This window comes from Thamnophis elegans, chromosome 5 (assembly GCF_009769535.1).
Source record: "Thamnophis elegans isolate rThaEle1 chromosome 5, rThaEle1.pri, whole genome shotgun sequence".
Taxonomy (NCBI): domain Eukaryota; kingdom Metazoa; phylum Chordata; class Lepidosauria; order Squamata; family Colubridae; genus Thamnophis; species Thamnophis elegans.
In genome coordinates this window covers 50,465,100-50,492,848 of record NC_045545.1, presented here as the reverse complement: position 1 = coordinate 50,492,848, position 27,749 = coordinate 50,465,100, and the positions used below count along the sequence as shown (strand labels likewise).

Genomic DNA, 27,749 nt, shown 5'->3' with positions numbered 1-27,749 from the left:
TGCCATTGTAACTTAGGTCACTATACCACCTTTCTTGCCATAGTTCTTAAATGAATAACTACAGCTGATAAGTTAGTAACATAAGTGAATCTGATTTCCCCATTTGACTTTGTCAAAAGGTGATTATATGACCCCAGGACACTGAAACCATCATAAATATTAATCTGTTGCCAAACATCAAAATTTTGATCGCGTGACCATGAGGATGCTGCAATGGTCGCTAAGTGTGAAAATGGTAGCTAAGTGTGAAAAACGGTCATCAGTCACTTTTTTCAATGCCATTGTAACTTTGGTCACTATACCACCTTTCTTGCCACAGTTCTTAAGTGAATAACTGCAGCTGGTATTTTGTATTTTGGATAGAATCTTTTTTTAAATAGTCTAAGACAATTTAAAAAAAGAATCCACACAGAATAAATTGAAGTAAAACATTTCAAACTATTCCACACAGAATAAATTGAAGTAAAATTATTTTAAAAAATTCTATGCACAATATATTTCAAAGTATTGTGCATAGCATTTTTAAAAATGGTTTCACTTCAATTTATTTTGGATAGAATCTTTTTTTAAATAATCTAAGACAATTTAAAAAAGAATACACAAAGAATAAAATTATTTTAAAAAATCCTATGCACAATAAATAAAATATTATTTTAAAATACATTAAAAAAATAAAAGAAAAAAACCCAGCTCACTTACCAGCAGGCAGGAACTCCACGTCAATCCAGAATGATGTAGATGTTAATACAAAGAACTGAGCAAATTAAAATGGTGAAATTAGTCAGGGAAATATTTTTCAAAGAAACTTTGCCACCATTTTTTCCACACGAGCCGACCTCCAACCTCCATGCCCCTCCCCTCCGGAAAATCCAGGAAGGAACATTCACGACTTCTCTAGCCAAGTATTTCCTGCAGCTCTATGGTAATGGGTCATCTTTTCTTATAAAATGAGGTAAAAGGGGCGCTGGGGGGGGTCCGTTTTCTTGCTTTAACGTTTTAATATCTTCAATGAAAGTACTGAGACAGAGAGAGGGTTTAGACAGAGTGTCTTTTGTCTTGCCCTGGTTAGGATTTCTTAAGCAAATCCACTGGGCTTTCAACATGAAGCCAGAAAATCGGGACTTTTTAAAAACGCCCCGGGACACGGGAAAAATTGTTATAAATCGTGACTGTCCCGCCAAAATCGGGACGTCTGGTCACCTTATCCTAATTCTTATTCAAAAGTAGATGCTATTATGTTCAGTGATGCGTATATTCGTAGGAAAAAGTGGGCAACATTCACTGTTATCTTTGAAAGTTTACATTCCAAAACTAACTTATTGGACTGCAACTTCCATCATGCTGACCCACAATAATCAGCAATGGCTCTGTGTAGAGGACACACTCTATCAGTCCATGCCTTAACAACAAGTCCTCCAAATGCCAATTCTGGGTTGTGATTTGTTAGGGGTAAATAACTCAACCTAGAATAAAATGTCCCTGGTAGTTAGGAAAGGTTTTTGTGACTGTGTGGCAGTCCTTCCACTGGACTGCCTGCTAAAAAATTGCTGTGGGGTGGGGGGATATAATTGAAACTTCTGCTTGAGCATGTGGAAGTCCAATCTCACTTCCAGTATTCAAGGCCTGTTTCCGAGTTGCACAATAGCCTTCTATAAAAATAGGACAACCCCCTTTCTTCTCTTGGTTGTGGCTTATGCTTCCCCTGCTTGTCTGAAGTATCATTTTGCTTAGTGTATTCATTGGCAACACGGGAACAAAGCAAACTTCATTTCCTCTGATAAGGTAAGAATTGAGGCCGAGTCCTTTTTCTCCTCATATAACAAAATAAAAGAAGGAAAAACCATCTGGATGGTTTTTGTATTACAGAGTTTTATGAATGCTAGGGCTGAATGCGGATCTCTCCTATAAAAATTACAAAAATGTAATTTTGTTGTCTGCTTCACCCACATCATATACTGTATTTTTCGGACTATAAGACACACCGGAGTATAAGACGCACCAAGATTTTCAAGAGGTAAATTTTTTAAAAAAGTTTTTGCACTCTGCAGGTTTCCCAAACCCTCTGCAAACCCTGTTTTTTGTGAAAAACAGGGCATGCAGAGAGTTTGAGAGGCCTGCAAAGTGTTCTTGGAAGCTCTTGGAGGGGGATGAGCAAAACATGGGCTGTTTTTTGCAAAAATTGGCCCTTTTTTTGTGCAAAAAACAAGTCAGGCATAGGCCTTGAGAGGCTTGTAGAGTGCTCCTGGGGGCTGGGGAGGAAAAACAAGCAGGAAACAGGCCATTTTTCACTCATTTTTACTCTCCCCAACCCCAAAGAGCACTTTGCAGGCTTCCCAAATGTTCTGCACATCCATTTTTGCAAATAATGGGATGCGCGGGGGCGGGGTTTCTGGAGGCAAAAAATGCTGTATTCATTGTATGAGACGCACCCAGATTTTCACCCTCTTTTTGGGGGGAAAAAGGTGCATCTTATACTCTGAAAAATACAGTATGTTCGTGTACATGAACACTATCTTTCATGCAAACTTTTGGATATCAGTAATAACCACAATATGTTCTTTATCAGCTAACTTCATAAATAAGTGAAATGATAATGGTAAAGGTTCCCCGTTTCTGACTCTAGGGGGCAGTGGTCATCTCCGTTTCAAAGCCAAAGAGCCAGCGCTGTCCGAAGACATCTCCATGGTCATGTAGCTGGCATGACTAAATGCCTAAGGCACATGGAACTCTGTTACCTTCCCACCAAAGGTGATTCCCATTTTTTCTACTTGCATTTTTACATACTTTTGAACTACTAGGCTGGCAGAAGCTGGGACAAGTAATGGGAGTTCACTCCATTACACAGAGCTAGGGATTCAAACCACCGAACTGTCAACCTTTCTGATCAACAAGCTTAGCGTCTTAGCCAATGAGCCACCGCGTGATAAAAAAAATAGCAAATCCTACCAAAAACACATGTTCACATATCACAAACCTTTATGATGCCCTCTCTGTAACATTTTTGAGCATGCAAGAATGGGCAACATGGGTAATGAGTAATAAGACAAATTACATCATGAATCTGATGCCTAAGGAGGCAAATAGCAAAAGCATCTTTCTCTAATATAAAGATGTAGAATTGGAAGTCCCAGAAGAGCATTCAATAGCCTCCAAAGCCCCTGGATGCACATCCAGATATCTGAAACTGGTTACCAAATTGTAATTTTGAATATGAACGAGGCAGGAAATTATTTAATGCACAACTGTAGAAGAATGATATTTAATTAACTATAAAAAGAAACCCTAACCTTAATGTTTTCTGGAGCATAGGCACCAATATGAGATGGGGCCAAGTTACTTGCATCTGTCCCCAGTTGTATCTACCTATCCTGTGAGATTCATTGGGGAAGGGGGGGTCATGCCTAAGATCCTGTCTACTGGGAAGTGCACCTGACAGATTCTTGAGGAGAGTTTTTTTCTGTTGTGGTATCTGCCCTCTGGAACATAATTTCACGAGAGTTTAGACTTGCCCCAATCTTACTGTCTGTGAGGCCTTAAAAACTTGGCCAAGCCTGGGGTCCAGATTGTGTAATTGAGTTTGTCAACCATGCTGGTTGGTTTCATCTTGGCTATTCTATTTGCTACTTATATTTTTGTGATATTTTTATTCTTTTTAGCAGCTCGGAGTCATATAGAATGAATGAGCGAGTGAGTTAGTGAATGAATTATTCAGACGCAGTCACTATTATTTGCATACAGATTTGTTTGTTTAAAAAGTATCTCAAAGGGATGAACGTTTCCACCACTACTCCACTATTCAAAAATCACACCTGCGTGAATCTGGATGCACACATGTTAAGATGCATCTGGGTGCAATCCATGTCAGACAACTTACCATTAAAATTATTGACATTGCAAAGCATTTTCACACAGATCCAGACTGACAGTGACAATGACGAAGGGAATTTGTTTCCTTTCTGCAAGGGCACATTTACCCACAGCCTTCTCTGCTCAAGATCAGTTACAAGATGGAAGTTTTCCCAGGCCTCCAACTAGTGTTGATGCTCACAGGTATGATACTGAATACTCTCTTTTCTTGATCAATATAGAAGTTCAATGATATTGTGAGGCTCTGCTTATCCATTTTCTAATAATTGATGCAAATGAATGTTTGGTTTGGTTCCTATTTTTTCCAGAAAGAATGGGAAAATACATAATTCTACATATTCCTACTCAGGCTTCATTTATATCATGTAAGGTGCATGGAGTTTGCTTTTACACTTCACTAATATTAGGGATTTATACTGAGATGATAAAATAGGTGAGCAACTTCTGTTGGCTTTAGGGGCTACTCCCAAATCCATACAGCATGTGAAGAGCCAGGAATGATTTTGGGAGGGGATTTCAGAAGTTTTAAGTGATGAGATAGTACCTTTAACAGCTATAGGCTGAAGATACACACTTTTGAACTCAGTCAAAAATAGAAAGTGGGAGCATTTTTTAGCCCCATCAACTGCAAGGATTTTGAGGTCACAAAAGGGATGTCATACTTTTTGTGCCACTTTTCTAAGAGATCAAAATCTGTTTAGCTAGATGTACTTTCAGGCTGAGTGAGAGTGCTATCAACAAATACTTTTTTCTTATAGATAAAGCATTATTTTGTCAAAAAAGTCACCAAAGTGCTATTAATGCATGCCAGTAATGACTAGACAGTAGTGAGAAATCAGGATGAGTCTGGTAGATCTTTCCAAACCGACACATTTTATTAAAGGGCCACTTGGGAGTCCTCCTGGATCCACAGCTGAGTTTTGATCACCATCTATCAGCTGTGACCAGGGGGGCATTTGCCCAGGTTCGCCTGGTGCGCCAGTTGCGGCCCTACCTGAATCGGGAGGCTCTCACGACAGTCACTCGAGCCCTTGTGATCTCTAAGCTGGAATACTGCAATGTGCTCTACATGGGGCTGCCCTTGAAGAGCACCCGGAGACTTCAGCTAGTACAGAACGCGGCCGCGCGAGTGATCGTGGGCGCACCTCGGTTCGCCCACATAACACCTATCCTCCGCGAGCTGCGCTGGCTGCCTGTGGATCTCCGGGTGCAATTCAAGGTCTTACTTACCACCCATAAAGCGCTCCATGGTAGTGGATCTGACTATCTGAGAGACCGCCTTCTGCCAATAACCTCCCTGCGTCCCATCAGATCGCATAGAGCGGGCCTCCTCCGTATTCCATCCGCCAGTCAGTGCCGACTGGCGACCACCCGGAGGAGAGCCTTCTCAGTTGCTGCTCCGACGCTATGGAACAATCTCCCCGTGGAGATTCGTACCCTGACCACAGTCCAGGCCTTCCGTACAGCACTCAAGATCTGGCTAGCCCGTCAGGCCTGGGGATAAATTTTATTGCCCCTCCCGAATGCTGAGTGAATGTTGTGTTTTAGTACTTTTTAGTTATCTCACATTTTTTTTTTCTCTGTAATTTGTCTTTCACCCCCTTTCCCTTACTATTGTAAGCCGCCCTGAGTCCCCTCAGGGAAAAGGGCGGCCTATAAATGCTAAATAAATACGATAGAAATAAAAAAAAAAAAAATACTGTTCAACAAATACATAAAGTTTAGTGACTACACTGATGTGGGATTTAAATTGGAATGAAATGCAGGGAGGGAGGGAAGTACAGGTTGGTTTTGCAGCCTACATGTAGGCTACATATAGATTCTGAATTAAGATTTGAAATGCATTAAAAACACATTGTGTTTGTCGAGGCTTTTTGAGATAGTCTTTTGAGAAAAACCTTTTGGGGGTCAGCAATGTGAAACTCCATTGCTCACTTTAGCACCACAATTGAGCTGAACTCACATATAGCAAAAGGGTTCAGACCACTTCAGAAGGAATGGCAGGTAAATTCCATCACCTGCAAAGCATATACAAAAGAGACATAGATTGGATGTATATCTTCCTCTTTTAGGGCATCTTTCTGTGAGTGGCCAGCCTGTCCCAGAGAATTCCAAATATACATTCATTCAATCCTGCTGAAGCTGAGAAAGATTTGTGCCCCCCATGGAGAACCTGTGTTGCCAAGAGTTAAGTTAAATGATTTGATCTATCAATTTTATCAATACTGTCTTTGTTCCAGGTCTTTTTGCATCCTGTACGTCTTATTTGTTCCCAAGTCTTTCTACTGCAAGTTTGCAAAACACAGGAAAGAGTCCAAAAGAGATGGTACTAATTCAAGGAACCTCCCTCAGAATAAGAGCTTTCTGTGCCTATCAATATTGGCAAGGAAACCCCGTTTGGTGCAAAGAAACACAACACACAGAATGCCGATTCCAAGATCCAATAAATCTCACAGAACTAGGATGGCAATATCTGACTTCTGAAGCAAACCAAAAGATCATGTTTGAAGGTGTAGTGAAAGGTTGCATTTCTGTACTCATGAAGAATCTCCAAATTGAAGATTCAGGGAGATATTGGTTTGGAATTCTAACCGAGATGAAAATGGTTTCCATAAAATCAATTAAATTGGTAGTTGATCATGGTGAGCACGGTAAGCATTGGTGGATAAGTAAGTCTGTGTGTGTGTGTGTGTGTATGCGTGTAACCATTTCTCAGATAAAAGGACTTTCAGAATATAGGGGTCTGACATTGATGCTGGTACCATATTTTCTCTGGTGTATAGAGACTGAGAAGCTATATGAGTGGAGTCTGCCATGTATGAGAATTTGTGATGGACAATCTTATATTTTGATACATACCTGTTCACTTGAGCCTCAGGTAAATATAGGCGTACTTCAAAATATATCCATAGTTCAGGAAGACTGTTTCTGTTCCTACCCCTCCCTCTACTAAGATTAGTTTGCTCCAGAAGGAACAGGTGTTGTGGCAGTTGTATTGTTGTATCCTATTACTTATTTTTGTCAGAATGCCATTTTTTGTTAAAATACACCAACATAACTTGCATTATCGCATATCATTTTCATCATCAATTTAATATTCTGAACAGGTACATCTATAAAAGAAAATGGATTGGGGGAAAAACTGTACAATTGAAGCTCTATCCTTGTGATACCTTTGCCATGTGTGCAGTACACATTTAAAAGGGAGGCATAGTTTAATGCAGGGTCCTTTTGACCTATTTTTACCACTTGAATGCCCCAGTGTCAAACCTAGCCAAATGCCCTTTTTCATAGTTACTGTTTTTTCCCCGAAGACCATGAAAGATTTACTGAGCCAGCTAAGATCGATTAATGAGACGCCATTAAATTGAAAATCCTAATTAATCTCAAAAACAGTTATATCTGCACATACACATACAGACAATTCTTGAAGGACCATGTGAATTTCACGAAAGTCAAAATTTCTTTAATTATTCAGATGCTTCATTCTCCTTACTGTGTTGAATGCTTTGCATACTCATTGCTGTAACATGTAAAGTATAAGACCACTAGATATGACAGACCAAACTTATCTTTTTTTTTTTAAACTACTCTTTTCCTAGGTTATTTCTTGTCTGGTAAAACTGTATCACCTCCAATATCTAGGATGCCATTTACTTCCTCCATATATGGAATGAAGACTCAAGAAGTAACCAGGACACAAGGAGAATCTCTCAGTGTCAAGATTTTTTGTTCCCAGCAACATGCGCAAGCAAAGAAAGTGTGGTGCAAAGAGGAACTGATGAAAGAGTGCAGTCTTGAAAAATCCATAAGCTTCTCCGGATCAGGATGGAAAGGTCTCACTACACAACCAAATCAACGTGTCATTCTAAATGATTTGGGAAACGGATGTATTTATGTCTTCATGTCAGCTCTTCAATCAGAAGATACAGGGTTATATTGGTTTGGGGTTCTTGATGGCCTCAATATAATCCCTTTAAGAAACATCAAGGTGATTGTTCAAAAAGGTGAGCACTAACATATAATTGGGATTGGGGGGGGGGGCGACTGGTGGGCAGTGCCTTCACATACCAGGAAACGTCTGAGATCAAGATACAATAACTTGTACATTGTCTTACTTTAGTCTACAACTGTTTGTGCCCTTGTTAAGACCTTGATGGGCAAAAAAGGAGGAGTTTTAGAAAAAGAAATAGATGTTGCATCGTGTAAAAAAATATCCTAAGGTAAACTTAAAACTTATCTATGAAGACCAACAATGATGATGTCAATACCTTTGACATTCTTTTTTGTTATGATTTTATTTTCAGAACAGCAAAAGACCAGCGAAGATGAACAAAGGTATCGACCATTTAAATTGCAATTTGAAAACATTCATCAAGAAACTGTGGTTGCTGCAGAATCTATTTACTTATTCACTCTTTGAGACACTGCAGTTAGTTTTAATAATTATCAAAGCAAAGATACAGTTGTAGATTTTTGCCTGTTCCATTAACATATTGTTATATTTTAGAGCAGGGGTGTCAAACTCAGTTTAATTGAGGGCCGCATCAGGGTTGTGTTTGACCTCGGGAGGCTGGGGTGGGCATGGCCAGCTTGACATTGAGGTTGGGTGCCTATGATGGCCCGAGTGCTCTGCAAGCTATAACGGGCTCCCAATCTCTGTTTTTGGCTGGAATGACCTCCTGCAACCCTCTGCCAGCGAAAACAGAGCTTGGAAGCATGTGCCCCCCCCCCCCCCAAGCTCAGTTTTTACTGGCAAAGGGTTGCAGGAGGCTGTGCCAGCAAAAAACAGAGATTGGGAGCCCATTTTTGCTGGCAGACATCACGGGCCAGTCCTTCACTCTGTCCAGGGCAGCCCTGCATGCCCAATCTAAGCATACCGCAGGGCAAATTAAGCCCGCGGGCCTTGAGTTTGACATGCCTGTTTTAGAGCATTCCCAGGCTTATTTTTTATGGCTTGGAAGTTTTCAGATTCATGATAGAATATTTAGTATAGTTGTCTGTAGGGGGTCTTTTTCTTTCACTCCAGTAGTGTCCTACCAAGTTGAAGCTGTTTTCATTTTTGTGTTTCCTTCTGAAATCCATGTAAAATATAACTTTGTGGTTCAGGTACAAAGGTAATCTTACAAATAGACCATTAACTTGTTTTAATTAATGCAACTGTGATTATTGCAGAGTTTACCAGGTTATCTGGATTCTGGCTTCCATTGGTGTAGCAATTTGTGCTACCTACATATTAGTTGTCATAGTGCTCATCAAGAGAAAGAGGAGAGGTATGTTTAGCACTTCTTTTGTCTTCCTACAGCTCAGATTTTCATGCATGTTTTATAGCATATCATCAGAATACTAATGAATATGAATGAAGCTTATGCATATGCAAATATAGCATATGATATCAAGAAAGTATGAGAACTGCATTCCAAGATGAAATTATCTGGACAGACTTTGAGGTTTCATATTCATTTTAACACTGTTTAAACTGTATTGTCATTTGTGAGTATAAAAAAAGCCTTTGTGAGGCTGGAATAGCAAGAACTGGGGCTTCTGTCCAAGAGATGCTTTTGTGTATCAGTTGAGTTCTACATTATTCCATCTATTAAAAAGAAGTAAGCATGTAATGTAGCTAAGACTAAGAGGTGGGTAGAATCAAGGCCTTCTGTCCCTTAGATTACAATTACTCTATTTTATAGACATGGAAAAATAGACCTTCTGGAAGACTTCCACATAAATAAATCCCAGACTATTTTGAAAATAAAGGCAATACTAGAGTCTGGTATTTTTTTCTTTGCGCTACAGTATGCTAGTTTCTAATATAGCATATCCTTTAGGTGAAAGAATCCTTACAAAATAGTTGAATGCAATAGGTACTTTTTTTTTTAAGTACCAAGAGAGTACAGGTAGTCCTCAAGTTACAACTACAAATGAGCCCAAAATGTATGTTGCTAAGTGAAACATTTGTTAAGAGTTATGTCCCATTTTATGACTTTTCTTGCTGCAGTTGTTAAGTGAATCACTGCAGTTGTTAAGTTAGTAACATAGTTGTTAAGTGAATCGGGCTTCCCCATTCACCTTGCTTGTTAGAAGATTGCAATAGGTGATCACAGGACCCTAGAACATTGCAATCGTCAAATATATGAACCCGTTGCCAAGCATCTGAATTTTGATCATGTGTTCATGGGGACGCTGCAATGGTTGTAAATGTTAAAAATGGTCATAAGTCACTTTTTTCAATGCCGTTGTAACTTTGAACGATCACTAAATGAACCATTGTAAGTTGAGGACTAGCTGTATCCACCAATACATTAGAATCGGTAGACATTATATTGTCTTATATATTATTAGTAGAAGAGAAAACTACAGAATTTGCTACCAAGATCCTATGACCTGCAGGATATGTACAAGGGACACTATATTGCCAAAAGTATTCGCTCACCCATCCACATAATCAGACTCAGTTGTGAGCGAATACTTTTGGCAATATAGTGTATATCTCTCACAATATAATGAGGGGAGAAGGGAATATCTAAAGTCATGTTCTTTCATATTATTTTGGATTCACTTAATGCAAATATGAACTGCTCCAACAATGAAAACATAGAAAGGATTTGACCTTGGAAAAGGGCTATTTATCTATGAATTTTTCCAGCAGGAATCTTGCCATAGCATGTTTGCTTCCTGGCTTCAGGTGAGATGGAGTGCAGAAAAACTGTAACAGCTTTTCAGCTTGGGCCAGATGCAGATGAGTCAGCAAAGAAGATGAAATTGTAGTCTCTTCCACATGTTGCTGAACTACAACATCTACACCCGACACCATTGACTGAGCTAGAGATTTAGCTGCTGGGTACTGTAGTTCAGCAACATCTGAAAGAGGCTACAAGTTACATATCTCTAATGAAAAGAGAAAATTGCCCTAAAGGCAGGAATATTTACAGTATATACTAAAATGAGACTCTCTTCTTCTTAATAGTAGCAGATGACCTGAATTTTGATGATAACCCAGACTGTAGAGTAATAGCCTTACAGGTAAGATATCCCCTTCAACAAGAGAGGGAAATTTTTGATCATAAACAGTTTCTTCCTTGCAGAAAATTCATTATTCAAGTACTATAGTTTTTACAATTATTTTCTTTGCTACTATCCTACTCAACTCATATATTTGGAAACGATTCAAAGATTGTGCAAAGATTTTGGGGCTTGGGTTTGGATTAAAGCAGTAATTCTTTCAAGAAAAAAATTCACTAATTATGTCCATGTCACAATTACTGAAACCTGAACAATTTTCATTGTGTAGAATTAAACTTCAAATCTAAGTACTAAACTTTACTAACTGTTGTCCTCAAAGTTACTGAAAAATATTTCATGCAATCCTATGTCTCATTACCCAGCATTTAATGTAGACTATAGGAAATATAGTTAATTCATTGCTGTTGGAATGCTGGTAAATTGCCTTTTCTGTGAATTCCTTAATAACATACACATTTTCATTCAACCTTTTTTCAGAGAGAGAAATGAAAGTACATCATTGTGTTTTGTTTACTTAAATTACAGAAAAAATAATGCAGGATCCAATTGGATCGGTCACTGGGACCTCTGGTTGATTTTGTGCCTGCTTGTTCAACAATCTTAGTAGCGGCAAAAGCTGCAATAGCTTCGCAGCTACTAAGATTGTTGGACTAGCAGGCACAAAAACAGCCAGGGATATGATCGAAGTCTGGGAAACAGCCCCCCACCCCTCCGTGAGTCAACAGGAATGCTGATTTACCACCAGGCTATCAAGTATTTGAAGGCAAAGGCTGGACAGCTCAAGCAAAAGACAGCTAACAACTTAAAAGTCAGCCATCAACACACCCCAATCGATATCTTAAAGGATACAACTGGCAATATAAATATCACACACAGAACAGCACACATTCTGCTAGAGAGAAGTTCTCTTAAGATGGGCTCCAGCATGAGTTCAAAAGCTCAGAATACAAAACCTCTGGTCCCCCCTTAAATCCTGCAACTTTATCCTGGGACACACATACTTGCCTTCAATTGCTCTCATTCTTAATTAAGGAATGTAATTTTATAGAATAACAGTAAGAGGAAGGCAAAAAGTTGCTCCCACTTTGATTTCTGTCATGGCCCAGCAAGACTCAGAACGTGACAGCACTTCAAGTAAGTTATTTTTAAAAACATGTTAGTTTGGCTACACCAAAACATATGTACACACTAAATTACAAGTCCATAACAAAAATACAAATGCATATACATATTTCCTTGTATAGTATTTAAAATGGAATGTGGTCAGTTAAGAGATTAATTTTAAAAGGGTGTTTTTCTTTTCTTGTCTGTTCAGATTCATGAAGGCAACACTGCCAAAGGTTTGCATGAAGAAATGAACACAATATATTCCATAGTGAAGATGCCCGAATCAAGCATAGATATCAACATTGGAAAATCAACATTTCCATTAAGATCAAATATCTACAAACATTCCAGTGAATCAAGTGGTTCACTTTCTCCTTCAAGTGGTTCACTTTCTCCTTCTGTGGAATATGCAAGCGTCTTCTTTTAATCATGTTTCACCTTTTGGGGCGCAAAAATAAAATAAACTTTGTTAGTTCTCACTCTGCACACCTGGATTCCAATGGCGAGAATTTCATTGAGTTTAGAATTATGATGTCTCCTAGGATACTTCTTTAATTTCTCAGTGTTGGACTAATTTATAATTTTAAGAGCTGAGATTTTAAGTCCTCTAGTACCTTTATCTGAAATAACTGCACCAGTTTACAATGCTGCTGTGTGAAGATATACAACCTTGTAACCACATGTAGAGAGCTGGGTCCCAATTCTTCAAATGAGGCTTTTCTGTGGGCCTATACTACTGAACATAATTACCGTATTTTTCAGAGTATAAGACGCACCTTTTTCCCTCAAAAAAGAGTCTGAAAATCTGGGTGCATCTTAAGACACTGATTACAATCTTTTTTTTGCCCCCTGAAACCCTGCCCATTCATCAAAATGGCTGTGCATACCTTGTAGGCAGCTTTCAGAGAGCTACTGGGGGCTGGGGAAGGCAGAAATGAGCAAAAAATGGGCCGTTTTTGCTCAAATTTGCCCCCCCCAACCCCCAGGAGCACTCTATAAGTTTCCTAATGCCCTTTATTTGATGAAAAACGGGCCATTTTTGGGAGGTCTGCAGACTGCAAAAACTTTTTTTTTAATTTGCCTCTTTAAAACCTTGGTGCATCTTATACTCTGAAAAATAGGGTAATGGTTTGTTTTATCACGGTTTTGAGGTAAGAGAGACAAAAACTAGCTTAGGCCTTAAAATAGCATAAAAATAAAAAGAAATACCAAACAAACAAAAATAGACATCTGGAATGAACTAGAGGGCATACAGATAAACTACACTGTGAATAAATCATATAGACTGAGGTTCTTTTGGTCCTTTCTTTAAAAAAGCTTCAAATATCTTCCATTCTATGGATGCTTTAATATATTTTAATAAATTTAATGTGAATTTTAACATACAATATAGTATATACTATATAGTATATAGCAGTGTTCCAATATCTCATGGGTTGCCACAAAGAAGAGGGAGTCAAACTATTTTCCAAGGCACTGAGGGTAGAACAAGAAGCAATGGGTGGAAACTAATCAAGGAGAGAAGCAACTTAGAACCGAGGAGAAATTTCCTGACAGTTAGAACAATTAATCAGTGGAACAGCTTGCCTCCAGAAGTTGTGAATGCCCCAACACTGGAAGTCTTTAAGAAGATGTTGGATAGCCATTTGTCTGAAACGGTATAGGGTTTCCTGCCTAGGCAGGGGGTTGGACTAGAAGACCTCCAAGGCCCCTTCCAACTCTGCTATTGGATTGTATTGGATTGTATTTAAATTGCTGTTAAAATTATTCATGTTTATGCAAGTGTTCTTCCTTGTATGAGCAAAATCTATGCTTAGGAAGGGACATGGACTATTTTATGTAACACTTTACTGCATAATTAAATCTGTATATGTTTCAAGAAAAGTTTTTTTTCCTGAAATGATGTCCCTTTAATTATAGCATCTATTCAGATAGAATGTGAGCTAGGGCTAAATAGGAGGGATCAAATGAGGTATGTAAGTAAGAAGTGAAAATGTTTTTTTATTTATGTACTAGTCTCCTCAGTTGAGTTCTGATACCAAAAATGTATTTAGATATGCAAAAACTATATAAAAAAGAATAAAGGGATAAGGCAGCTGGTAGGGAAAGGGGAGGCTCTTCATCTTTCATCACAGGCAAGCGGCTTTGGGTACCATAGCGGGGCAGGCAGGTGTGCAAGTGCTGTCATAGGCAGGTGCTACAGAGCATGGGCAAATAGGCACAACAGCTACAGGCAGGCTCTAAAACTTACAGACAGGTAGTGGGTACTATTAGGGATTATCATAGACTCGTGATGGTGAACTGATGGCACATGAAGCCATATCTGAAGGCATTCAAGGTGTTGCCCTATGCCAGCTGATTTTTGGCCTTCCGGAGGGCAGGGGGAGGCTGTTTTCTCCCTCCCCGGGCTTCAGGAAAGCCTCCAAAGCTTGTGGATGGTGAAAAACGGGCCCATAGGCCTACCGGAAGTTCAGAAACGAACTTTTGGCAGGCCTGTTGGGTCGTTTTCTTCCTCCCCAAGCTTCAGGAGTCTGGGGAGGGCAAAAAACAGCCCAACGGTCCTACTAGAAGTTTCCAAACTTCCGGTAGGCCCTTTGGGTGTTTTTCACCATCCACAGGCTCGAGGCTTTCCTGAAGCCTGGGGAAGGTAAAAAATGGCCTAACAGGCCTACCAAAAGTCCAGAGACTTCAGGAGCACAGGGGGGTGGGGGGTGGGGCGTGCATGTGCGGGGGGATGGCATTGCATTATGGGCGTGGACACATCCGCGGCTGCTATCGTCCGAGCTGCCTTTTGGCACCCAAATAGAAAAACGTTCGCCATCACTGTCATAGACCCTACAGAGCAGGGGTCTCCAACCTTGGCAACTTTAAGCCTGGAGGACTTCAACTCCCAGAATTCCCTAGGCAGGCACAACAGAGCATGGGTAGGCGAAAAAGTAGCAGGAGCACAAGCAACTTCTATCTTTCTGCTTAATTCCCTATTGACTTTGCTTGTTGGAAGCCCACACAGATTGTTGGAAATCAGATGATGTTCACTGCAACATCAGAATTGCGAGCCAGATACCAAGCAGCCAGATCGTGACCCTAGAGGGATGCCGCAATACCCAAAACTCTGAGAACTGGTTCTAAGTACCCCTCATTCAGCACCATTGTCAATTTGAACAGTTATTGAGCAAATGGTTGTAACCTGTACTTTTCTAAGTATATACTCCCCTCAACAAAGAGGGGAGATTGTAAGAATCCTCACCATACATATCCGCAAAAGAATTTTGCTAGATGTGAATATTTTTATTTTTATTTTCATTTCAAAAGTGATACGTGTTTCCCCGAAAATAAGACCGTGTATTATTTTTCCCCTACCCCAAAAAAGCACCAGGTCTTATTTTCGGGAATGGTGGTGGTGTATCATCCACTGATTCACCTCACTTGTACGTGTTGCCCCCAGCCTCCTTTTCACTGTCAAAGGCCTTCAGGAACTTCTTCAGCCAGCAAGGCTTTCCTGAAGGTCTCTGCAGTAATAACAGAGCTCTGGATCGATCCGAAGCTCTGTTAATCAGCTACAGTGGCCTTCAAGAAAGCTTTGCAAACTGCAGAAGAAATGAGCCAAGGTGTGCGAGGCCTGGCTGCAACTGTCCAAAGGTAAATAGTAGAGCAGCTCCACTCTCCCCATCCCAACTCTAGCTTAATTTTTACCCATGCACCCTGGAGTGGGCGGGGTCTTAATTAGGACTTATTTTGGGGGTAGGGCTTATATTGGATGCATGAGTAAAAATCAAGTTAAGACTTACTTTTGGATCACCCTTCTGTAATCATGAAGAACAATTTGCAGCTTTGTTCAAAGTAGGACCCAAAATTTGAGAGACCCGTTCAAAAATGCTAAGATCAGTAAAGCAATATATCCCTTTCTGTAAGTCACAATCCTTAGTATAATCAGAAAAGGTAGCAAGACTGGAAAAAGAAGCTTAAAGCTGCTCCCCCAGACCACATCAAGTTATTTAGAAGGCACTTCTATGAAAAGCCTGCTCATAACATGTATCTTTTAAACATGTTTCTATCATATGCACATGAAACTCAACATCACAGTGGAACAACTTGCCTCCAAAAGTTGTGGGCACTCCAACATTGGAGATTTTTAAGAAGAGGTTGAGCAACCATTTGTCTGAAATGGAATAGGGTTTCCTGCTTGAGCAGGGGGTTGGACTAGAAGACCTCCAAGGGTCCTTCCAACTCAGTTATTCTGTTAATTCTGGTAGCGCAGATTTTCATACTTACTGATGTTCATAGAAAGCTACATTGTTCTTAAGTAACAGATGAAAAGGAACACAATTATTAATATATTCATTAGATGTTCATTAGATGTTACCAATTTTAGACATAGTCTGAACACATCTGAATAAACATGTAAAGAATGTTGCAGGATGTTACATGGCATGTTTTCTTGAAATTAAGCCTCACTGTGTTCAATAGGACATGCTCCTTAGCAAGGTTATTTTACTGCAATAATTACTGGAATATTCAAATATTCTCTAAACATCTTCACCCTTTTCAAGCAATGTATACAAATCCCAGTGTTTTCACCTAGGCTTTTCCCCCACTTTTTTTGGTGCTTTTGAGTCAGTGTGCCTCCTAGTGACTGCCTGGACAACTTCCTGCAGTTTTGTTAGCAATGTTTTCAGAAATGGTTTGCCATTTCTACCCCGTTTTCTAGCCTGTTGCCTTATTTTTTACTCCTAAATGTCTTCAAACACTATATATCAAGTGTTCTCAGCACAGTGCTGCTGATCCATTAATATAGAAATCTGGGATTTTAGGTTGTGGAGCCAATTTGGATCAGAGATAGAGAGCAAGAGAACAGAATACGTACATTAAACAGCAACTCTAATACAAATATATTAATTACATCGCATATTTAATAACCATGTCTAATCAGATTTCTCAAAATATTCACTGAAATCTGCATTGCATTTCACCACACCTGTCCCTTGCGTTTCATAACTCGGGGTAGGGAAATGACTCTCTTACCTCAAGGTACCTCATACCAATCCAAGGCAACGGTTTTTGAATCTTGAACATACTTAAATTTTAATTTAAGTATGAGTTGCATTGACCAAATTGATCAAAAAAAAAAAAAAAGCAGAATTGTCCCAAACGCTTAAGGCATATTTGATTCCATAGGCACTGCAGGAGAAAGAAAGCCTCCTTACATTTTTCACCTGGAAGTCACTCTCTTTAATGCAGCCTGAAGAGATTTCTTTAAGATGGTTTTGTTAAAGTCCAGGGCACATGATAAATGGTGCTGGTGGCCCAATGTGATCTAGAGAGGGAGAACAAAATACAAGGTAATTCATAATAGTGTGGATCATAAATCCTGCTTTAACTTTGTTCAATAACTCTGCCATTTTCCTGCATTCCAGTTCCTGAACCATAGGAGTAGCCAGGAGTAGACTTTTTTCCTGTTAAAAAAATCACAGTCCAAGAGAAATTCCAATTCTGCACTACTGAGAATAACCAGGGCCTCTTTTTTCAAGAGAGATCAAAACTAATGTTAAAAAGTCAATGAAACAAGTGCACTACTCTGTATGCTTATATATAAGTTATTAAAAGAGATTTGTTACACCAATGATACCAGAATATACAACAGTTGGGGTGATCCATATTTTGGGGTAATTACTCACATCATTTTGATATTTGGTCAACAGAGTCAGAATCAGTTTTGCATAATGTACTGAACTTTCAAACGCTTGAGCCATCTGACAAAGATTAAGGACCAACACATTGAAGAGCTCACTAGACAATTCCACCTGAAAAGAGAAGATAACAGAAATTGAGGTAAAACAGGTATTAAGTATCCTAAAGTAAGTTCCAGTTGCTTGAGGAATATGAGACCAATCTATACAGCTGAATTCTCCACCAGGACAGTACGTTTGACCCAAGGAAGATTCCTTGGATGCTAAACTAGCCCAGACCTTGGTTGATTTATTTATTAAAATTTATATAAGACCCCTGGTGTCGTAGTGGTTAAAGTGCAGCATTGCAAGTAAACTCTGCCACAGCCTGAGGTTTGAACCTGATGGGGCTCAAGGTTAACTCAGCCTTCCATCCTTCCACAGTCAGTAAAAGGAGAACCCAGATTTTTGGGGACAACATACAAATAATGCTTCTACACTGTAAATTATCCATAGAGTGCTGTTATAAAGTGCTACAGGGTGGTATATAAGCCTAAATGCTATTATTAAATGCTACATGCTGCCCATCTCACTATCAAGTTACTGCTTTGCATTACTGTATATATTTGCTTGTTGGGCTTATTGTATTTGGTATTTGTTACAGCGTACTAGATTTGAGAGATCTAGTCTTTAGCTACTCCATGGATACAATTTATTTGATTACTTAAATTTAAGAAGCTTTAAAGGCATACAATCACCTGTCTTTCTAACAAAGAATGCACAACTGTGAGAAGGTCTTCTGTCCATGGCACTTTTATAATATGACTGCAAAGAAATGGGGGAGAATCAAAACAATGAAAGACATTATTAAAGATGGATGTTCTGCTGGTCACCAAATTTAGGACTATTAAAAATGGTTCTTAACAATATCAGCCAGATTGGTAGAAGATGATGAAATATTCTTTAGCATTATGTAGGTGCTCCTCAATTTACACAAATTAGAAAACTAATCTGGACCAATCAAATTTAACCATAGCTTCTTGTTCACCCAGTTTCAGGTTCACATATGAAATTGGCTACAGAAGATGCCCTAGAATTATAACTTTTATATTATTAAAATCTTGTAAATCAACTCAAAATACAAAGTTTTAGCTACAAAAGGGAAATTTCATCCATGGGTTATTTGCACTGGAAGGGGGCACAATTGCCACATAACACAAAGCTGAACAAAGGCTCTCTTAGCACAATTGCCATGGAGCAGGTATGTCCAGGAGGAATCCCAGATGACATACTGATTCCATAGTTCAACCCCATCTAATACCAAAGATGGAAAATCACCAGACACAAGAGAAGCTCCTCCCCATAACCATTCTGTCTTATCAGGGTTCAGTGGAAGCCTGATGTTCCGCATCCAGACCCCTCCAGACATCAGGAAAGAGCACCCACTGTATCATTTAGTTCACTGGAGATGTATACTGATAATATTTCATCCAATGTCGAAGGATGATCTCACCCAGCGGCTTCACTTAGATGCTAAAAGGAGTGAGATCACTTAAGTCCTGCAGCCCTCCACAGCACTGGGGCTGCAAGCTCTCATTCCTTATCAACACTAATTGGGACTGGCCTTTGAGGAAAGAGGAAAACTAGCACTAAACTGTGTTTCCAACCCCCAACTCCTGGAGCCAACCCAGAAAGATACTGGTCAATGGTACTGAAAGCTGACAAGAGGTCAAGAAGAGTGAGGTGGTTCATAGATATGTTTGTAATCTGTATTCATATAAAACCATAACAAAGTTTTCAGTTGAATGTGCATATGCCAGTAGCAACTGAATATTCTGGAGCAGACAATAGCCAGTGTCTTTGATTGCATGGTCTCATTAGAGGTAGCCCTCAACTTGCAACCAGTCATTTAATGACCATGAGTTATGAACAGGTGCTTTACATTCTGCAAAGCACTTCCAAGCATCGTAAAATGTCGCCTTGGCAATTGGCTCACATTTTAATTGGTTGCATCACTTCACAGTCACATGACCATAATTTACATCATTTTTGCTTATTTCTGAAAAAACCTGCAGATTCAAGATAATGGGTTCATAATTACAACTGAGTGATTCAGACTGCAATTGCAGGATTTACTTAATAATTGCCATAAATGTTTTTCATAAAATCAGGTCTGGTCACAACTGCAATTCTAGTCCCAATTGTAGTCATAAACCGAGGTCTATCTGTATTACATTTGTGTTTCCACTTACCTGAACACCAGCCTCACACATTCTGGTTCCAAACATTCTTCTATTAGCTTGCATACCAATCTCAATTGTTCAAGGCCTGCAAAAACCAAGATTTCAGAAATCCACTTTATATCATTCAAGAATCACCAAAATGTAGAGGCATTGGAGTCAAGCTTAATTCCTAAAGAATAACATTCAGAAAATGGTTTCCCACTGCATTCATCTGGGATTTATTTCAACTTCCCAGATTTAACAATAACCCTGAAATTCCCAGTTGGTTTCCCATCTACATTCTAGCCACAACCAATCACACTTAGTTTCAAAGGTCAGGCCAGACTGGCTAGTACCTACTAGTTGCCATTAGCATTTACCAATTATTAATCCAGCTATTATTGATGTAACAATATCCTTGCTTTGACACAATAATGGGTGGAATGACTTTACAAGATGATATAAGTATCTGATTTGGAAATTGCCTAAAAGTATTACAAAAGATATGACAGGGAGTACAGCACAGTTAATATTTTGCCATTTTAATTAGCCCAGTGCTTTAAACAATTGCAAAAGTTCCCAAGACTGAAAATTGATTTAGGTCAAACTATTGGACACAGGATTTTTTAAAACAAGATTTAATTTATTCAAAAAAAATTGCAGTGCATCTCCATCCCAGCTGGTCGGTTTGTGCTCGAAAAGTCTCTATATTAACCACATAACCAAGGAGTTGCAATGGAGAAGCCACAATAGAAGACAAAACAATAAGTTCTTTGCAAAATAAATAGAATTTGTTTTTGCTGCTAGGGTGTTATCGGTGAGAAAACCTAGTCCTTGAAACAGACAAAACAAGAACTGTAGGTGAAGAATTCATAATAGTTTTGTTTTGAGAAAATTACTGATACAAGCTTTGGAACGAGATGTAAAAAAAGGAATAGTAAGAGCCTAAAACATTTGAATTGCTTTGTAATAATTTCATTTGTTAATTAGCCCGTTTTTATTTACTTGTTTTTCATCATTCCTGTTTTGAAGTTTGCATTCTTATTTTTCACACAGTTTTGCTCATTATGAATTTTCATCCTATTAGCTTTCTTAAGAAGTTTCTATAATAGGTATTTTTGTGGTTGTCATTTGTTTTCTCTTTCCTACACACGTTGTAGCAAAAGCGTAAAATCAGATTACAGATTCTAAAAATATCCCACCAGAGATGTACCTGACTTGAACTTTCTGGCAGCCTCAAGTCCTTCAAGAAAATTTCAATTTAAGAAAGACACTTCCATTTCCCTGCTTACTGCATTTTTCTTTACAGCTTACACCAGGAGTGTTGGCAACTTCTGAACTTCAAATCCTAGATTACTCTAGCCAGCCAGGCTGGTTGGGAATTCTGGAAGTTGAAGTCCACAAGTCTTAAAGTTGTCAACACTGAACACCTTTGGGTTACACCCCATGCAATACAGGAGGCCAAGCTCCATCCTCACTGGGCCAGTATCCCCCCTCTTTATAATCTCACAGTTTATATTCTCACAAAAAATCAGGAAAAACCAAGTAGACCTTATTTAAAGAAGAATTATAAATTCACCTTGCCCTGGAACTTGCACAATAGAAGAAATTAAAGTGCAACAGACTGGGCGAGGATATTTGGAGCAGAACATCATCAGGGCAGTTGTGAGAGGCCAGGAAGCTGTCTCAATCAGCGAAAGAACCTACAGATCAAGAAGACAGAAAGAAAATAAATACTGCCTGGATAATAAACACTGGCTAGGTTTACATACTGCGTTAAGCTAATATTTAGCGTTGATGAATCCACCTATTTTGTTTGTGGTTTAGTGCTATATGCTTATAATTATGCTAACTAAGCCAGAGTGTAATAAGAGATGCTGAAAGGAAGAAAAAAACTCTTCAGGTTGTTTTGCTTGGCGGTGGAAGTCAATAAGTGAATGACCTATTAGAAGTAATCCCTAAAGAGGCATTCCCTGAAGTGGGAAAATGAGAAAGAGATATTGGCGTGCACATAAATGTTGCCATACACATAGATGCTAATAAGATCGTTGCTTTTCAGGACAAAGGCAACTTATAAATGTATTTAGAGCTGACGCTAATTAATTTATGTACATGTTTTTCAAATTGTAGTTTAGTGTTGATCATTTATGGACAAACTGGAAAACTTGTATATTTGCTTATTAAGCAGTAGTCCTCCAACATATAATATGCAGAAGAGGAGGAATCATTCTATGGCAACATACAGGGAGAACATCTACCAGACAAATTGTCCTGATTTAGTTTCTCTTTTTCCTGACTTTTTCTTATCCCAATCAATTTCCACAAATTCTGTAGTTTGATCTAAATTATTTGCATGTTCCAGCATTCTTTTCCTGATCTCTCTCTCTCTCTCTTTCTCATATCCTACTTATTAATCTATGCAAGGATGTATTCATTTATGTCTTCAAAACCAAGAATATTTAGTTTAAATAAATATGCAATATATACCTATAATAAGAGATAGGTGTGCAGAGAGCACATGACTTCTAAAGGATGTATTGCTAGGATAGACATTATCAGTAGATGGGCATAACACTCGCATGATATATATCAATGGGAACCAGTGGTGGGTTGCAGGCAGTACGCCCTGGTACGGGCGTACCGGTATGGTGCTCTGGAGCAGTGTTTTTCAACCTTTTTTGTGCAAAGGCACACTTTTTTCATGAAAAAAATCACGAGGTACACCACCATTAGAAAATGTTTAAAAAATTTAACTCTGTGCCTATATTGACTATATATAAAGTGTTTTTCCCACGGCACACCTTACACTATGTCACGGCACACTAGTGTGCCGCAGCACAGTGGTTGAAAAACACTGCTCTGGAGGGCCCGCCCTTGTTCCTTAGCTGTATTTGAAGGAAACGGGCCATCTGTGCACGCACGCACAGCATACGGCACCTGCACGACGCTCCACCAAGCTGCTGGAGTATTGCGAAGGAGTCGCGGAGCATCGCAGGAGGTAAGGACGCATGCGTGCCTGCACACATGTGAGCGCTGCACGCGTTCATATGGTGGCAGCCGGACCCCGTTGCACCGTACCAGTTGCAATGGGATCCGGAACCCACAACTGATGGGAACATTATTACTTATCCCATATAATGCCTACTGTATTTTTTGGACTATAAGACGCACCGGAGTATAAGGCACACCATGATTTTGAAGAGGTACATTTTTAAAAAAAGTTTTTGCACTCTGCATTCCTCCCAAACCCTCTGCATGCCTCAGGTTTTTTTAAAAAATGGCCCATTTTTTGCTTCTTTTTTTTGCCCTCCCCAGCGCCCAGGAGCACTTTGCAAGCCTCTTAAACCCTCTGCACGTCCATTTTTGCAAAGGGGGCAGTGTTTCAGTAGGCCAAAAATGCTGTATTCAGTGTATAAGATGCACTTCATCCTCTTTTTGGAGGGGAAAAGGTGTGTCTTATACTCTGAAAAATATGGTATTTTGGCTTTTATTCAGAATGATTTAGGATGACATCTAAATATATGAAAAATAACATAAAACATATAATCACTGTTTATGCAGAAGGTCAAAATAATGAATATTCAAGGAATTGCTTTTCTTAAAGCTTCCTCAATATAAGAGTTTTATATTCAGAGATGAATATAAAATCCATAAATGACTGATGTTTTAACCAAAGGCTTTTCTTCTTTGCCTGTTTCAGATTCTTAATACAAACCCGAGGTAAGAAAAGCTTTTCAGCAAGTATTGCTGCCTTCTTGTAGCCAAGTTCAGGTGAAAGCGCTACTATCCAGCAGCAGAATTGCAGAAGCTCATTCTCTGGGCAATCTGAGAGTTTGAGCAGTGAACATAAATCTTCCAGCTAAAGGAAAGGAAAGAAACACAGTATTGCTCAAGTAATTCATTGCCACAATATCACTTGTATTTGGATCAGATACAAATGGGATTCAAGATTAAATGTTTGGTTTCAATAAAGATGGGAAATCTGAACAAATGCTCTTATGTGGAGACCCATTTATGAATCTTCAAATAATGTATAATTTTTCACCCTACTAACCTGATCTGGAGTACACTCATTCAGAATCTGTAGCTCAGGAGGGCCCGTTCCATTGGAACACTGAAAGGAGGGGAAAAAATTTATAGAGATTGCGTAGAGTACAGACCATTTGTCCCAATAGCAAATTCAGTGAAAAATACTTACATCAAACTGCATTTCCAGCAATTCTTTAAGTTTTGATATATGGTTCTAAAATACAGAAGAAAAATGAATCACTCTTGATATCAGGGTCATTCTTGATATCAAGGGTTGATATTCAGAGTATGCTAACTTAAACTATTTATTAATGCAAGTTTAAAGTTTTAAAAATAATGTTGATTTAATATATTCTACTGAAATTCTAGGACAGTGGTTCTCAACCTTCCCAACCCTTTAATACAGGAACCGCAACCCTTTAATACAGTTCCTCATGTTGTGGTGACCCCCCAACCAAAAAATTGATCTCTCGGTTCCTAAAACCATCGAAAATATGTGTTTTCTGATGGTCTTAGGCGATCCCTGTGAAAGGGTTGTTCAACCCCCAAAGGGGTCCCGACCCACAGGTTGAGAACCACTGTTCTAGGACCATGATGGCGACCTATAGCACATGTGCCAAAGGTGGCATATAAGCCATTGTCCCAGTTCAGCTCCACTGCACATTCTGTGTGCCTCCCGTCGGCCAGCTGGTCTTTGGTCCCTGCCACGCATGCATGGGGGCTGGGCACATGTGGGGGACCTGTGTACGCATGCACAAAGTGCATGTGCTTGGGCCACACGTGCATTGCATTTTGGGGGTTCACACGTGCACGCATTCGTGCACACATGTGCTTTGGGCACTCGGTCCAAAAAGTTAGCCATCACTGTTCTAGGATAAGAAGCAGGAGTAAGAGGAGCCAATGTCCCCACGGTACGGACATGCAGTCTCGATGCTCTGAGACTGCAGCCGGAACTTTTGCCACTGAGGGGTCCAATCGGACCTAAACCGTCCCGAAGAGATGGTGAATAGGAAGAATACATCTTGCTGATTTCAGGGATACCGCAAAATCCCTGAAAAAAGCAAGAGAAGGTCTTCAAGCTAGGATAAAAGACAGCTTAGGCTGATGAAGTGAGGACGGATGGCTATGGAATGGAACAGAAAGTGATCTTCTGGGGAATTCTTTCTGTTTTGGAAAAAAACTGCCCAAAAGAATCTTTTTTTTATGCTAAACTAAACCCTTAAGCAGAAGTCAGCGGTGGAATTGATCTTCATTGTTTTGTTTTGGTTAGTATGCTTTTCTTCTTGTAACTATTGAAATGCTTCTCGCAACTTTTTCTTTCCCCCTCCCCTCTGCTTAAAGTGAACTTCTTTGGCTCCTTCCTGCCTTATTTTTCAACTTAAGGACTAAAATCTCCCTCTCTACTTTAACAAAAATCATCTATTATTTGCTATTAAAATCCATTTAAGAACTTTGTCCCTTCCTAAATCTGAGTCAACAGAAGAAAGTGAAAAAAAATTACTAATTTTGCTGCTCGGAAGCTTAATGTCTTTGTCCTTCAAAGCTCTGTAACTAAAGGTGATAAGAGTCAAGACCATACATTGTTTACCATAGCTGTCTCTTGAGAGCTTTATCAGTACTGGGAGAAGGAAAAAAAATGGAACCTGTCTCTTGTGAAGATTAAAGCTACAGTGGCAGTAATTTACAATTTGGAACATGGAACAATTTACAGAAGAGGAAACTAACTTTGCAAAAGATTTGGGATGCATTTCAAGAGTTATTGGTAACTTGGAGAATTGACAAGACAGAGTTTATACCAGAAAAAAATGAGGGAGATGGAGTTCCAAAAACTGAAGAGAAAAAGGAACACAAAGATAAGAAAACTAATGATTTGATTTCTGAACTGAAAATGGTTGAAAGTGAAAAAATGGGAGTTTGGAGGGGGGAATTCGATGGTCTGGAGCTCTACCCCAAATTTCAAGGCACAAAAGAAGAAAAAAGAGAAAAAAATGATGGTTTTAAAGAAAAAATCTTATCAGAAACAGGATTGACAATCAAAGATAAATTAATTAAAATAGCAAAAGGGTGCTAAGATTACCTGAGAGATCCAACAGACAATAATGTGCGGAGAGATGTCCATAAAAACTTTACCAAGGAAATAAATAGAAAATTAACTCCACAAATGACAAAAGAAATAAGACTACATGCCTTCTGGAAGGACACAGGTTGATATATGAAAATCGATAATAAAAAATAATAATAATAGCTAAGTTTGATGATCAGTAAGTAGGAATTTAGTAATTCTTTAGATTGCTTGCTTAAATAAATAGTTGATAATGGTAACAAGGTATATTTCTATGTTGGCTGGAGGTGAGGAAGCTGGATATAAGTAATAAATGATTTTGTTACAAACATTAATAATAATAATAATAATAATGATAATAATAATAATAATAATAATAATAACTCCGCCGTTGCCGGTCCCAAGCCCAGATGAGAAAGGAGGAAGGTTGGGGTCAGGTTGGCATCTGGTCCCGTAAAAAAAACCCCGCCAACCCATACAATATGGTGAAAAAAACAAATAAGAATTCCATACCGCATCGGTCGTCGCGCGGGTTAACAAGGGCCGCGGCGGATGTTGGGGTCCCTGGACATCCGTCGACAAGTGGGCTACAAGTGGACCAGCCAACAAAACGACAAAAATATAGTGCAGATGAAAACCGTGCCATAATGGCCTGTTACTACAACTCAGAGCCAGAAAAAAGAGGCTATTTAAAGAGAATGTATGAATTATGGAAACAACAATATCCACATTCAAATGTTAGTGAACAACGACTAGCAGATCAAAGGCGATTTATTATACGGAATAAAGTGTTTAGTGAAGTTGAACATGAGGAAATTCAGGCAAATTGCAAAACCCCAAAAACAATATCACAAGCGGAAATAACTGATATTCAAGACACAACTAAAGACATTATAGTAGAACTCCCAGAAGAAGCTCTCGGGGAGGAAATAATACCACCACCACTAGAACCAGTTATCACTGAACCAACTGATGAACTAACTCAAAAACAAAAAGAATTGAAGGATAAGATCATGGAGCATTTTCTGCTTAATGAGGAAAGGCAACGTTTACCATCACTAAAAACTGTGCCTAAGAAAATTTTGGCCCCTATCATGAAAATGGTTAATGCAGTGTTTTCAACAATTGAACCGGGATCCATCTTGGAAACAAACCAGTTAATGTACAGCGCAGCTGTAATAGTCACTAATGAACTAGGCATTAAAATTAAAGTACCTAGTCACACAACAGAAAAAGCATCAAAGCCAAAGTGGAAAATCCGTCTAGAACAAAAAATCAAAAAATTAAGGGCAGATGCTAGTAACTTAAAGAACATGCATGAGCAACGGCTTAAAAACAACAAAATCATAGATCGGCTAATCAGAAGATATAGATTGGATACAAGAAACATCAATGAAGCTGTAGAGATTGTTAAATAGCAGATAACAGCAACAGCTAGAAAAATTGAAAGATATGAGGCACGAATCATCCAATATAAACAAAATCAGCAATTTCGATCAGACCAACGGCGTTTTTATCAAAGTCTTAATGTGAATGGTGACACCAAAAGTGAAAAACCAGAAAAGCAGGCCACAGTTGAATTCTGGAAAGAATTGTGGGAAAATGCAAAGGACTACAACAAGGAAGCAAAGTGGATACATGACTTTGAGAAAAGCATTGGCAACAAACAAATGCAAGTATTAGAAATAACAACTGAGATGATCAAAAATCGAGTTAAAAAGGTAAAGAATTGGACATCACCTGGAAAGGACCAATTACATGGTTTCTGGCTCA

The 27,749-nt window shown here is 39.0% G+C and overlaps 2 protein-coding genes across 2 annotated transcripts in view; one reads left to right on the top strand and one right to left on the bottom strand.

Annotated features, from left to right (window-relative positions):
* Positions 1-3,925: 3,925 nt before the first annotated feature.
* On the top strand, positions 3,926-7,885 carry LOC116509412. Its single transcript, XM_032218567.1, has 3 exons — positions 3,926-4,050; positions 6,108-6,518; positions 7,470-7,885. The coding sequence occupies exons 1-3, from the start codon at positions 4,008-4,010 to the stop codon at positions 7,883-7,885; spliced, it is 870 nt and encodes a 289-aa protein (XP_032074458.1). The 5' UTR covers positions 3,926-4,007.
* Positions 7,886-12,354: 4,469 nt separating this feature from the next.
* The window catches only part of FANCE (FA complementation group E), a 35,734-nt gene continuing 20,339 nt past the window's right edge, over positions 12,355-27,749 (bottom strand). The window contains exons 4-12 of the mRNA XM_032219088.1: positions 24,084-24,128; positions 23,940-23,999; positions 23,601-23,744; positions 21,465-21,588; positions 19,916-19,991; positions 18,422-18,488; positions 17,673-17,798; positions 17,202-17,311; positions 12,355-12,435 (exon numbers count right to left, since the gene is read on the bottom strand). Of these exons, the coding sequence (XP_032074979.1) occupies positions 17,207-17,311; positions 17,673-17,798; positions 18,422-18,488; positions 19,916-19,991; positions 21,465-21,588; positions 23,601-23,744; positions 23,940-23,999; positions 24,084-24,128 (747 nt within the window). The 3' untranslated portion in view covers positions 12,355-12,435; positions 17,202-17,206. The remainder of the gene's footprint in view (positions 12,436-17,201; positions 17,312-17,672; positions 17,799-18,421; positions 18,489-19,915; positions 19,992-21,464; positions 21,589-23,600; positions 23,745-23,939; positions 24,000-24,083; positions 24,129-27,749) is intronic.